The 15,316-nt window shown below is 34.4% G+C and overlaps 2 protein-coding genes across 2 annotated transcripts; one reads left to right on the plus strand and one right to left on the minus strand.

The window, feature by feature from the left end:
- Nucleotides 1-2,005: 2,005 nt before the first annotated feature.
- On the plus strand, nt 2,006-6,636 carry LOC116007684 (CASP-like protein 5B2). Its single transcript, XM_031248431.1, has 3 exons — nt 2,006-2,512; nt 5,883-6,015; nt 6,221-6,636. Exons 1-3 carry the CDS (start codon nt 2,382-2,384, stop codon nt 6,419-6,421), a joined length of 465 nt encoding a protein of 154 aa, XP_031104291.1. The 5' UTR covers nt 2,006-2,381; the 3' UTR covers nt 6,422-6,636.
- Nucleotides 6,637-6,751: 115 nt separating this feature from the next.
- Nucleotides 6,752-7,568, minus strand: LOC116007685. The gene has a single exon (XM_031248432.1). The coding sequence runs from the start codon at nt 7,445-7,447 to the stop codon at nt 7,172-7,174; it is 276 nt and encodes a 91-aa protein (XP_031104292.1). The 5' UTR covers nt 7,448-7,568; the 3' UTR covers nt 6,752-7,171.
- Nucleotides 7,569-15,316: the final 7,748 nt, after the last annotated feature.

Below are 15,316 nucleotides of genomic sequence, written 5' to 3' on the forward strand. Positions count from 1 at the left end.
TCTTTTCTGGACACACACACGTCATCCGTTACGATACAAAAAGAGCACGTACACCTCACACCTGCGATCACAAGTATGAAGAAAATCCGACAAATTTGGGTGGCAGAAGTTTGAATTTCAGCTTCGTTGAACTAGATCAAATTAATTGTGCATGGTGGTGGGTAGGGGATACATTAATTGTTGCCCAATGTTTAATATTTTTTATAAATAAATTTACATCATGTATCCTAATAACTCGCACTATAAAGTGTGTGCGCGTTTATTTATTTAAATAATAGTTAGCAAGTTCAATTATATTATTTGATGTATGTATGAAGCTTAGTTAAGAGGATATTGACAATAATTAAATTCATAATATTTAAGTATAAAAATAATTATATCACCCACTTGACCACTCTTTTCGATGCCTCAATGTTTCTTATTTGATTCATTAATTACAAACACATACAATATATGATTTTAAAAAAACATAATAAATAAAAATAAGAACGAAATTATATAACTAAAGTAAATGTAGAAACATATAAATTTCAGGAAAAAAAATGTCAAATACACCATTGAACTTTATATTAGAAGTCAATTAGGCTCGTGAACTTTTAAATTTTGCAATTAAATTATCAACTTATTATTTTTGTGCATTTAGACCAAACAACAGGTTAATTACCTGTAATAACAAGTAAGTTGATGAAGATAAACTAATATCGACTAATACACATTGTAATTAATTTGTAGGATTTGTACTATAATAATTTATCAATTAACTTATTTAAGTTATAATTTAACCTTCTTAGAAAGATTTTTACTCATATCTTGACAATAAATTAAGCAATGTCTTCACAATAAATATGAGTGACATCTATTCTTTTTAAGAAAATATTATTTTCTCTTCTTGAAATTTTCTTCATATCTTGTTTCTTTTAATTCGATGTGACTTATATTCACTGGAAATCATAAATTGAGTAACCCACCATTAGTTAAAAAAATTAATTTTACAAATAGAAATGCTATGTAAAGAGTAGTAGACTATGATGACGGTTTAGGTAAAGATTTGTGTCGTGTATTTTCTAATAATATGAATACAGGAAGATTACAGAGAAAGAGAATATACAGGTAGAGTCCTAGTGGACAAGGTCAGCACAACAACCCTGGAGGATAAGGGTTTGAACCATAAACAAATCCATACAAATTATGGTTGCACAAAAACAGAACCAACTGCGCTTCTAAAACAAAAAATTCGTAGCAGTGAGTTTGATGGAGACGTAGTGATGAGCCTAATGAAACATATTCGGAGCAAATACCGGTTGAGCAGAAGAGGTCTCGGTCACCATGCGACTTGACGAAATTGTCTGGCCGTCACTACCGCCAGCAGAAGCATTAACATCGGCCATCAGATATCCTAATCTTCCAATTCACTCCTCTTAAATAACTAAACTCATGTTAAAAACCTATTTGTCAACATAGGTTAATTGTTTTGATATATCTTAACTTATGTTAAATTACTCCAATGATCTATCTATTAATGCACTATAGTGATTTATCACTTTAGTTTTAAATTTTTAATATTGTCAAATAATATTCGTAATTATCAAATTTGTATATATTTCATGATGTAGCTTACTTCCTTTGATAAGGTGAGTGCTCGATTCCTTTCACAACGATTTAAATTTAGGTTGGACTTTTTGTGTATAAAAATGTATACTTTAGTATTGAGTATAAAAATCATATTATCTCGATTTACCATCTTGTGGGTATAGAGCGAGTTCATGAGGTCGATGATATAGTATGGCGAAATTATTAAAATTAAATATATCTCTGAAATTTTAAAAGGGGTGATAAAGTGAGTGATACATAATTCTGGTAGTTCCGGTAATTGGGTGGGTTTTTGGGTTTTTCCAAATATGAAATTGAAAGTTATTAAAGTGGTGAAATCACGAGGTAGGATTAGATGCTTTTATAAACCGTGTTGTAAGAAAATGTTTAACTTTTGTTCCACCACCCATTGTTCCCAAGACAAATGCGGTCGCATTCATCACATACTGCTACGCAATCAGACAAGACTATAATTGCCACCATATTCTAATTCCAACACAAAAAGGCCATCTTAGAGTGGGTATTATTAGTTGGATGCATTGTTTGAATGATTGGATCTCTCATATTTGCTTCTCCGAATCACAAATGAAAAACAAGCGCAGCAGCACACCCAACTCCCTGTAGATCCAAATTTCATTCATTGGGGGGTGGGGTTTAGATCTTTGGCGTGCAACAATGGTGCTGCTTCTCATCCTCTAGGGTTCTTAAAAGGGCCCTTTGATTTTTGGTGGGGAAGGGCCCTGCGGCTTTGGGGAAAGGGACTCACTTTACTGTTTTCTTGGAAGAAAGGGATGAAGGTGTTTGTAGGAAGTCCTGGAAGTGTGAGTGGGCTGCTATTGAGGATTGGGCAATGCTTGTTCGCAGCTGGCTCTATTGGGGTTATGGCTTCTGCTTATGGGTTTTCCAACTTCACTGCTTTCTGGTATGTGTTTCTTATTTCCACTGTTTAAAATTCTTCTTTTTGGTTATTATTATTATTATTATTTTCTAGAATTAGAACATTGAGATGCTTAGTAGAAGTGTAGAACCTCTCTCTTTTTATTTCAAAGGGGAACAATAGAGTTTGATAGGTAGAAAGATTAGTTCAAGTATGGATACTTAATTTCCAGGTGTGCAATCCTAATTCATAATGCAGAAGATTACAGAGCAGTTTCAACAAGATTAAATGATATCCCTCCTTGCTAAGAATGAGTTCTTCTTTGATAAGTTGACAGGAATGTGACCTCTACCTGCAGTTTTTCTTCTAGTCTTATTAAGCCTGCAAAAAGTTTCATCCAACTCTTTAGTGTCTGGATGTGTGGTTGTAGTCCAAAGGGTTTGACTCAGTCAAGTGTGTAGAAAATTACATGTTAGCCCAGGGAGAGATGTGGTGAAAAATACAGAGACTGTTCTCCCAAGAACAATATGGGTCGTCCATCAAGGATGGTCACAAGTGCTGCCCCATGGACTGTATTTCCTTCAAGCAGAAGAACTTGGTATACAGAAAGGACCATTTATGGGGATAGAGTGGGTAACTTAGTGCATTGATTCTCCTTATCTTGACCTAAGATGGTATGCTGTGGCACCAGTAATGAGAGAATTGAAGTTCTGGATTTGGATATGGGTCAAGAGATTTGCATTTGGATTGGCCTATTTATCATTGGAGTGGGTTTATTTTCTGGCAGGCCTTTTCCCTGGTAACGAATAGGCTTCATTTTGTTTTTGTCCCAAAAAATGCTACATTCCCCAAATAGGCCAAGGATAATGCTACATGCTACAAATTATTTAGGGCATGCCCCAGATTATTTGTAGGTTGTAGCATTATTTGGGATGAAGAATGGCCCAAAGCCCCAAATAATTTGTCTCAAATGATGTGGCTCCATCAGATTTTGTCCCTTCATATGGTTTTTATAATTAGATGAAGCAATATCATTTGGAACAAATTATTTGAGGCATGTAGCATTTTCATGGGAACAACATGAGTGAAATGGTTAGGACTTGTATGCTGTAGAGTGCATGGCTTGATCAAATCTCCAAAGGGTTGACATGTTCCATCATTAAAGCAAAACCCAAGCTTGCAGGTAAGCAGCCCAAACATGCTGAGACTAAATGCATTATAAGAGAGTCAATTTGGGGGGCAACCCAAGTTGGTCGGATAGTTGGCTTGGTAACCGCAAGGTTCCAAGTTCGATTCCCCATGAGAGTTGTCTATTAGCCTTCTTGGTTTGAGTCGGTCAACTATGGGCAACCTAAGCTGGTTTACCTCCTTGTGGTCCTTTGCCGACTAGGATCACAAGGCTGGCTTTACCCAGTGCACCTTCGTGTAGCGGTTGTGGGCTTTCTCGTAAATCAAAGGATCAAAAGCAAGTCAATTCTCATTTCCAACGCATACTGATTCTTGAACAAATAGAACATGGCATTTGATATATGAAATCTGATCGTTATGCTGTCATTAAGAGGGAGAATACTACTGAGGTAATTTCAATCAAAAAGAATATTTTTAATATATTTTGAATCTCGATGCCCCAAACGCCCTTATGTCTTGGCACTATTATCAGTAGTAGAATGCCTACATTATGAGGCAGGCCCAATTCTGTGAAGGGAAGGCAATATCCAGATTTAGCAAGTAGTTTCCTTTCCTTCTTTAAGTCCATGATAAATTGATACATGATCTTTGAAAGATAAGAATTAATCTCACCAATCATCTGTTCCTTCTAACATCTGTTTGGAACCATTGACTACCATCCATTTGTAGTCTGGTCCTTGATAAGATTGAAACAATTGATTAGAATTTTCCAGGCCCTAGAAGGATAATAATCTTTCTTAAGGGATTCAGGGAAATCATTAGCTGATGAATGGTCAGGGAGAAGGATTATTTCTTCTTTGAGGGAAGCGGGTTAGTGTTTGTCCGGATCCTTTAGCTTTACTTGGCTACTACAATTCTATAATCCCACACCTTGTACACCCGACAGGCTCTTTCCCTTAGTTATGGACTTATGGGCAGTCTAGAAAACTTTGAAATAAGATAAGTTTCATTGTACATCTAGAAATAGGTTTCTTCCCAGTTATGACTTATGAGAAGTCTACCAAAAATTTGAAATTAGAAGAGTATCAGAGTTTAATTGGAGCATAAAGATTAAAGGAAGATGTAAAGTAGGTGAGGTGGCTGTGAGAGTGGACTTGATGAGCACATCCCTCTTTACCAGCTCGTGGGAGGAAAGAGGACACTTCCAGTTACTAGCAAGAAACCTGAAAATTTGCTTGGCTACAAGAATCTAATTCCATTATCCCATACCCACACCCAATAGGTTCTTAGTTCTTTCCCTTAGTCATAGGAAGTCTAGAAAACTTTGAAATAAGAGAAGTTTCATTGCACATACAATAATAGGCTACTTCTATGAGAAGTCTACCAAAATTTTGGAATTAGAGAAGTATTAGAGTTTAATTGGAGTGTAAAGGAAGATATAGAGTAGGTGGGATTGCTGTGAGAGTGGATTTGATGAGCACCTCTTTGCCAGCTTGTGGGAGGAAATAGAACATTTCCAGTTACCAGCAAGAAACTTGAAAATTTTGTGCTTGGATTTTGTTTACCACAAGGGCAAACTATGTGAGGTAAATATCAGAATTACATAGAGATGCTGTCAAATACTGCTCTGAAGCCAACCTAACTACTGAGATAAAAGTTTCAGTACTGCCCAGGCAGGATACTTAACAGGATAGCTGCATGGTGACTGTATATGACTTATTCTTTCTAGTGTATTCATCATTCTTTGGAAAAAGGACAATTAGCATGGCTCTGTAACGTATTCAGTAGTCTTATCTGCTGACTGTATGTGTGATTCTTTTTCTCTGATGCTTTCAAGAATTTGGTGATGAATAAATTCAGTAGTTAATGTGTCTCTCTGGCTGGTAGATATTTTGGTTAGTTATTTGTCTTAAAGCCATAAGATGCACATTTGGTTCCTGCAAATTATCAGGTTCATGTTAATTTCTTCTATTCATGCTCAACAGGACAAGTTCACCTAATTAATGTTTTTAAAGTTAAAACTATGAAAAGGTCTTCATACCTAATAAATTTCCTTCCCCCGTGCAAAATAGAAAGAAACAAAACTCTATTTGTTCATTTAGGATCACTTCACCTCACCTATTCATGTGCCTTTTTAATTTTATTTCTTTTTTTTTTTTAGTACTATGGACTCTGTTACAATGTAGTATCTGTTCATAACTACTCTTTCAACTTATTGAAGCACAAAAAGTCAACAGTTCGTCTCCACTTTTTAATTTTATTTCTATGCATGCTGTTTTTGTTTCAGCTATTTGATTGCATCGATGGGACTTCAAGTACTGTGGAGCTTTGGGCTTGCATGCCTTGATGCCTATGCTTTGAAGATAAAACGGGACATCTGTAGTCCAGTCTTGGTGAGCCTGTTTGTCGTCGGGGATTGGGTATGTATCCTTCCTTTTGTTAGACTTTACTCCCAATATATTTTGTACTCGCATGACTAAACAGGCACACGAAAAATGATCTCTTGGCCTCGTTTTTACCCTTTATTTTGTATTGCCGCCATGTTTTGAACTACTAGACGTAGTGTGAAGAAGCTAGCCATATATTAACTTGACCATATATCACTGCATATTGATTCGGGTGCAGGTGACATCTACGTTATCACTTGCTGCTGCGTGCGCCTCAGCAGGGATAGCGGTTCTATATGCCAAAGATTTAAAGTTCTGCAACGATCCGGCCCACCTTCCATGCGTGAAATTTGAGCTCTCGGCTGTCTTGGCATTCATCACCTGGTTTCTAATTGCCATTTCTTCTCACGTTACGTTCTGGATCTTAGCCTCAGTTTAAGTAATCTCTTAGACCATTTGTTTTCCTCACTTTACTGTTCTCAACACCTTCCTTTCCCGTGTAAAGTCTACTCCAATCCTCCCAATCTTCTAAGGTGTGACGTCTCTCCCTTTGAATTTGTTGGGATGATTTCTTTTGTATTAGTTGCTACTTGCACACCAAAGCGGTTGACTTATGTAGTTATGTGGTAATGAGTTCAATTTTGCTTTACCATTCCTTGCTACTTATTTACCTTCTTCCTATTAACCATTAGTCCCTAATTTAGTGGATAATTAGGGCGTTTGGGTCAGGTAATCTGAATCTGGTAAGCTTATATTACCTCAAAGTTGATGGGCAGTAATAAAGTTATATTTTATTATAAATAATTATATCAATCACAAAGTACTTATTTTGGAACATCATTAAGAAACACTAACACACAAGCAAACATATATACAATTTGGTACACTTTGGAGTAGAACGTTGCGTGGCCCCTTTGGTTATCCACAAACTTTATCTACTCCAAAATAACAACATTAAAACAAGAAATTTTATAAGTAACCAAAAAAAAAAAAAAAAAAAAAAAACCAAGACAGGCATGCCACACGCAAAGTAATAGTTTTCTTCTTCCCCCAAAGTAATATACTCCGTAGTTTTCTTGTTACAAGCGTCCAAGTTCCTGTAAATTTTGTGAAATTACGTGCATGCCCCCTGCAATTTTCTTCAGGCAACAGCAAGTAATATATATATAATATTATAATATTGTTGAGATCACTTCTTCACAGCGCGGCTTGAAATCCAGCTGCACGGCTGCACTCCGGCGGCGGAAGCCATCCTCTTGGAGGCGGCTGACGGCGACGCCGACGACGTGGAGAATCCGAGCTGTATGTCGGACGCCTCGAACCTGCCGGAATCGCCGGGGAGCCGCATATAGGAAGCTGAAGGAGATTCATTGCTCATACAAGCATAATTCATCATGCCCCCTTGCCTTCCCCCATTCTTGTAGTCCATGATCGCTCTGTACACAAACGGAATCAGACCCTCCATATATAAAAATTTGTGTGTGTTTTGAAATTGAAAATGAAAATGGGAATTATTGATGGAAAAGATATATGAGAGTATTAGGTGAAGAAGGGGGGAGTTGAAATATGGAGCTGAGGGGGAAGAAATGGAAGGGATGAAGATTTAAAAGAGGGAGGGGTGAAGAGATGGTGACGTGGCGTGACTGGATGGTGGCCAGGTGTACGCCAGACAAAATTTCAATTTCAAGGAAGTATAAGAAATTCGGGTGCGGCGTCAGAAAGATTATAAGATAAATGTTTATCTAATACTTGCAGATAGAGATTTTAGTCGTTTTTATCAATCAGGAATATTATTCCACAAAAATATAGTATATACTCAATTGCCTGTTTAAAAAAAAAAAAACTTAATTAGTGTAAGAGCAACTCAATTAATTTCTTTTTCCAAAAGGTTGAATTTTCAATTTTAAAAGGAACAGATACTGCATTGTAATAGAGTTAGTAGTATTCAAAAAAAAATAAAAATTTAAAAGGTTCTTACACCTCTACCCAACAGAGCATTTGTGAGGATATAAATTACGATGGCTCAATGACTCATCAGATAGGATCAAATGTCGGTGCGCACAAGAGATCGTGGGTTGAATTTTAACGCTATATATGCTTTGTCAAATATTCATAAACATACTCATTTATCACATGTGCAACACAACCTTTACTGTTCTCATATGGGACATTGGATGGGGTAAAAACATAACATAATCAGTTTGGAACTTGGCATCATAGGATCAAACAAAATAGCGAGTACCCAAGTAGCCTATTAAGGATTTAAAATCATATATCTTGGTTTCTCACTTAAATATCAAATCTTTGTATCTCAATAATACCGGAGAATATGTTAAACACTACTCCAATATTTCATATATTGTAGGAGGAGCACTAGATGTTGCTAGTAATTTCATCACAAATATAATATCAGACCTGATGTGATTATATGAAACTTCTGGTTCCAATGTAGTGGCGTAGTGCTCCAACAACAATGAAGTAATGGAAAATAACTACGATAAAGTATGTAATATTATCATAATATAATACAACTAGTAATGTCCACGTCTAATTATTTACAACTCATACATATATGATTTACTAGATGTATGTTTAAAAANAAAAAAAAAAAAAAAAAAAAAAAAACCAAGACAGGCATGCCACACGCAAAGTAATAGTTTTCTTCTTCCCCCAAAGTAATATACTCCGTAGTTTTCTTGTTACAAGCGTCCAAGTTCCTGTAAATTTTGTGAAATTACGTGCATGCCCCCTGCAATTTTCTTCAGGCAACAGCAAGTAATATATATATAATATTATAATATTGTTGAGATCACTTCTTCACAGCGCGGCTTGAAATCCAGCTGCACGGCTGCACTCCGGCGGCGGAAGCCATCCTCTTGGAGGCGGCTGACGGCGACGCCGACGACGTGGAGAATCCGAGCTGTATGTCGGACGCCTCGAACCTGCCGGAATCGCCGGGGAGCCGCATATAGGAAGCTGAAGGAGATTCATTGCTCATACAAGCATAATTCATCATGCCCCCTTGCCTTCCCCCATTCTTGTAGTCCATGATCGCTCTGTACACAAACGGAATCAGACCCTCCATATATAAAAATTTGTGTGTGTTTTGAAATTGAAAATGAAAATGGGAATTATTGATGGAAAAGATATATGAGAGTATTAGGTGAAGAAGGGGGGAGTTGAAATATGGAGCTGAGGGGGAAGAAATGGAAGGGATGAAGATTTAAAAGAGGGAGGGGTGAAGAGATGGTGACGTGGCGTGACTGGATGGTGGCCAGGTGTACGCCAGACAAAATTTCAATTTCAAGGAAGTATAAGAAATTCGGGTGCGGCGTCAGAAAGATTATAAGATAAATGTTTATCTAATACTTGCAGATAGAGATTTTAGTCGTTTTTATCAATCAGGAATATTATTCCACAAAAATATAGTATATACTCAATTGCCTGTTTAAAAAAAAAAAAACTTAATTAGTGTAAGAGCAACTCAATTAATTTCTTTTTCCAAAAGGTTGAATTTTCAATTTTAAAAGGAACAGATACTGCATTGTAATAGAGTTAGTAGTATTCAAAAAAAAATAAAAATTTAAAAGGTTCTTACACCTCTACCCAACAGAGCATTTGTGAGGATATAAATTACGATGGCTCAATGACTCATCAGATAGGATCAAATGTCGGTGCGCACAAGAGATCGTGGGTTGAATTTTAACGCTATATATGCTTTGTCAAATATTCATAAACATACTCATTTATCACATGTGCAACACAACCTTTACTGTTCTCATATGGGACATTGGATGGGGTAAAAACATAACATAATCAGTTTGGAACTTGGCATCATAGGATCAAACAAAATAGCGAGTACCCAAGTAGCCTATTAAGGATTTAAAATCATATATCTTGGTTTCTCACTTAAATATCAAATCTTTGTATCTCAATAATACCGGAGAATATGTTAAACACTACTCCAATATTTCATATATTGTAGGAGGAGCACTAGATGTTGCTAGTAATTTCATCACAAATATAATATCAGACCTGATGTGATTATATGAAACTTCTGGTTCCAATGTAGTGGCGTAGTGCTCCAACAACAATGAAGTAATGGAAAATAACTACGATAAAGTATGTAATATTATCATAATATAATACAACTAGTAATGTCCACGTCTAATTATTTACAACTCATACATATATGATTTACTAGATGTATGTTTAAAAAGTTAGAATAAAATTTATCAAATGTTAACATGATGTGCTATCATTAGTCAATTAAATAGGGGTCATCATTAACAAAGATATATAACCTCGTTTGAGTTGAGTCTATTAAACATAGTCTCTCTAGTGAGGCCGATTTACTTTTTCCGTGTGATTTACTTACTATTACACAAAAGTGAAGTTTACCTAATATATATACATTCAAGTAATTGCGAATTTATCTCATCATTCAAAAAATTGACTAAGAATCAACAAAGATTGAAGAATAAGTGTTATACATATATTGAAGACGTACCACATATTTTCTTTGTGATTATATTTACCATAATAGCTAGCTAGTCTTTGAGTACACCCAACTCTAGAGTTAGTTCACAAGTCCATATTTGCCTACCATTGTATTTGTATGTCATACAATATTTATATTTTGAGAAGGTTTCAACCCAACTTTTTGGCAAAAATATTTTAATTACAATAAACTAAACAAAATGAGCTAGTGGCCAGAGAATGCATAGCTAATAGAATCTCTATACTTTATATTGTATTAATAATTTTGCACTACGAACATCCATATTAAAACATAATTATTAAATTATAGGGATTACAATTAAGTAGGCTAGACTAGGTCTACATAACAATTTTCATGACCTAATTAACACACAAATATATAAAATACCTTGATGAAAACACTTCAATATATGAAAGCTCCATCTAAACCACATTACATTACATCTCACCAAATCTCTATAAATTATTGACAATTTTAATATTATTCTCTATAGTTTTATCATGAGCTAGCTTTAACATATTAACATACAACATGCCCAACACCATTAAATTAATAATTCATTCCATCTTAAAGTAATTAATAAACATACATCCTTTTCTTCATTGCTAATAAACCATCCATGCTTAATAGCATTGATCAGTTCTATTTACTTAATTAAATATAATATATAGTTTACCTTATGCTTTAAAATTGCCCAAAATTAATTGACAGATGGTACCGGCCAAGGTAGTAGGTAGGCCATTGCTTATTTTGCACAACTCATACATGGAAGCATATTTTATGAATATATTTTTAGCAATTGGAAAAAGAAATTTTAATTTTGCACCAAATGGATGTACATCTACTGTTTATAAATATAATATTTGACTTGTAAATAAGTAAATTATCAACCACTCTTTGTTAGTTTGATTGGCTAATTTAATTTGTTTGAATGGATTAACTTGACATTATATTACTTGACTTTGAAAAGAAGTTTGAACTTTTTTATAAAAATTTACGTTTTTATTTCTGGGTAAGAGGGAAGGGATATCGAAACTCTGCAAAAGTAAATCAAGTATTAGTTGTTAGAATATATTTTTGTTAGGAAATACATATTACATATTATATCCTTGGTAAGTAGTCGCACAAGGGGATCGAATTTTCCAAACCTTCTATACTCGAAGTATAGAGCAAGCTGGGATGCACTCGATCGCTAAATGACCGATCACTTTATTTTTTCATATAATCATGTCTCATCATCACACGAACATTTCACTGTCTTTCTTTAAAGTAGTATTTAATGAAATAAAATTATAATATGTCATTGCATCGAGTAAAATAATCAACTGGATAAGATGCCTTCCAATTGTTGTGACCATGGGTATTTTTATTCACACTTTGAGCACAACTCTTTAACCACTTGAGTCTAAGTTTTGTTTATATCATTTAAACAACTAATTAGTGAAATCAGATCAGATTCAAACTATTTGGTTCACCTGTACCTTATGACTATAACCTTTAATTTATTATTATTTTTCTTTGACTGTAACCTTTTAATCATCAAATAACGGTTGAGGTGAGGCACTCTTAAATCATATCGATCTTAATAGTTTTTTTTTTTATAATTATTTTATTTTTAATATTTCTTATCGATAACAATTATATATTTGTATTAATCTTTTGTATAAAAGATCAATATTTCGTTCTCATTTATTATATTATATTGAATATATCCATTATTTTAAAGGAGATTAAAAAAGAAATTAATATATCTTTTGGCATGTTCGATCCGCATCTAACTACCAGTGCAAATTTATTTTATAATATGAGGTCAGATTTGTTTGAATTACTTTAATATCTTGCTAATAACAACAACAGCTGAGCAACAGCTTTCATTTTCCCATTTGCAATTCTATTTTTAGAAAAATTAAAGGGTTATATATATTGCCCCAAAAGAGGTAGTCGAGTTAAATTGAGCATGACTCTTGTATGTAAAAGTCACTGGTCACGAGTTTAAATTTTGCCAAAATCCTCTCAGTCGAGCCCGTTACATATGGTCTTAATTAAGTTTAATTTGATAGTTGAACTACATGTTTATTAGTTATATATTATATGCTCAACAACCAACACCGTACCATTTTCCGATATTTTATTTTATAAATTTTTCTCAATAAAAAATGAAAAATTCTTGAATTGATAAGCATATAAATGTGTCTAGGATTGTGAAAATGATGAGCCACCTAATGAAGTGGGATGTAGAAGGCAAGAACTGGATATGGACAAACATGAAATCTTATGATTTAGCCTTCCTGACAAGGTTGTTTGAACATACTAAGAACTTTTAAGAAATAATTTCAGTCATGAAAAAAACACACACAAAGATGAAAGCATTAGCATAGGGTGTTGGTGGATTCAATTGATAACATAATTGATTCATTGTTGTGCTATGCACATTATGAAATGCCACACATCATGATCTCTTGAATAGCTGGCAATCATGTTTCTTCTGATTTTTTTAAAATAATTATTCTAATAATATTATTATTATTTTTGATGTGGGTATAGATTTATTTCATAATAATAATAACATAAAAGGTGTGCACGAACTGTTTTCTTGACGAAAGTAATCGTTTGGTAAAACCCATAGATATTAATGATTCCTAATAATTTGAAGTTTATTTTGGGGTAATAATCTATAATCGATCACAACATGTAACTGTAATCTATAATTATATAAATATTCAACGACAGATGGCCGTTGAAGAATAAGGAGAAAAATGTTGAGGTTAGTTTTATAAATATTAAAGAGTATAAAATTTTAAATTTGTAATAATTATAAGATTGACTCCGTATTTTTTTAAAAAAAATTCTTAATTATTGATGAACCCTATATGTGTGTGATGGTTTTGTCGGGACTGGGTCCATCATAAATTGAGTATGTAAGTATATAGAACGACGGTGGGAAAATAATATTATTATTGCTGGGGGCGCTAGGTCCAAAAGAGTGCATACAAAGCTTTAGATACTGGTCCAAATTAAATAATAAATAAATAATACAAGCTATAACCCAAATAATGGACTAAGAATAATAATGTAGGCTAGGATCAAACCCTAGTATAAGGGTTGAAGGTTAAGACCATGAAAGTTGTATTTAGTGGTGATTAAAATTAAGAGTATCGTCCTCAAGGAATGGCTTAATGGGAGTTTAAGTAATGAGGGGTTAAGCATAGGTTCATGCAGTGTTTGAAAGCTAACCTAAAGATATTGGAGTATTGCATGTTCAAATAATCGGTAATGTAAACAAGTAATTGAAGTAAAAGAACAATATATGGAATAGAGATTTGAACCAAACATCCTTGAATAAAATCCCTTGTGTCTAAAGATTAAGTTATGTAAGTCTAGATGATGAACTTGGGGAAATGGTTTAATTGCCAATGTCACTCTCGTGATCAATTGGACTATCAACTAATCCTAAGTCCCATTCTCATGGCAACTTGGTTAGAAGAGGCAATTTAACAAACACTTTGTGTGCCTATTTCCTTCAAACTCCCTTTTCTCAAAGGTGAGTAAGAAATATGAGAGGTATGGCTATGGTGTAGCCCTATTCTCATAGATGGAACACCAATTCCAAATAACTCTTGCATAGTTTGGCCATAACTATGAAGAGTCAAATCAATTCCACCAAATTCATAGCCAAGTTCAACATTAAGACAATACAAAACCTAATTTATGCAATTTAATTCATATTGGGATTCATACTTCAAGGAAGTTCAATTCAAATCCTAAAAATGTTTAACTATTCATGCTTGAAATGTAAAACTAAAAGCAATTGGAATAATAAACATGGAATTCAAAAGAAACTTTAAGAAATATAAATGCTAAAATATGAGATAAAGAACTTAACTTGATAATTTAATGGAATGAATAATCTGAAATTGATGTTGAATGTTGGAAATACAAGTGGATTCTTCTTCTAAATTTCCTAATTAATGGTAGATTACAAGTGTGGGAAGTGTTTTCTAAAGGTTCCTAGAGACAAAAACTAAATGGGGAATTTGGAAATTCAAAAAAAAAGTATATTGAAAATAACCACTATGATCTATTTATAGTCTAAAATCCGCGCCTTTTCGTAGCCTTCCGGATAGAAAGTCACGGTGGGACTCACACCGTGAGTCTCAATGATCAGAAACTGATCATTGAGACTCACGCTGACACTCACGGTGTGAGTGTCAGCGTGAGTTCATGATCAGAAACCGTGCTGAGGACTCACGCTGACACTCACGGTGTGAGTGTTAGTGTGAGTTCTTCTAATTGACATTCACGCTATCGTTTTGTTCCTTCGTGCCCCGGCATGCCCTCGGGTGTTTTTCCTTGTGCTTTAAAGTCCTGTTTTCTCCCAAGATTAACATCTTTTCATGCTTGTTTTCTCATTACTTGATCTTTCATTCCTTCAATCAAAATACACAAAATTAAGAATTATTCTACATTCATTTGCATAACTTTTCACAAAATTAAGAATTATTCTACATTCATTTGCATAACTTTTAAATGAAAAATAAGCATAAACAAGCACAAATACGAGGCTATTTAATGACATATCAGACCACAAACTACTAAGCCAGTTAGGATTGAATTATCCAAGGGGTCATGTCCTTCAGGAGATGAAATGGTGCCTATTTATAGTGTAAAGAGCCTTCTGGATTGTTAACAAGTGTACGATATTGGTTAGTCTTCCCTATCCATCATCCACGTGTCCATGTATGCCTTGTGTCTTCACCCATGTCTAGCTTCTCACCACCTTCTCTACCACCTCGCTCTACCCCTTATTACCACCCCCCCCCCCCCCGAGGGGGG

The sequence above is a fragment of the Ipomoea triloba genome, chromosome 15, assembly GCF_003576645.1.
Source record: "Ipomoea triloba cultivar NCNSP0323 chromosome 15, ASM357664v1".
Taxonomy (NCBI): domain Eukaryota; kingdom Viridiplantae; phylum Streptophyta; class Magnoliopsida; order Solanales; family Convolvulaceae; genus Ipomoea; species Ipomoea triloba.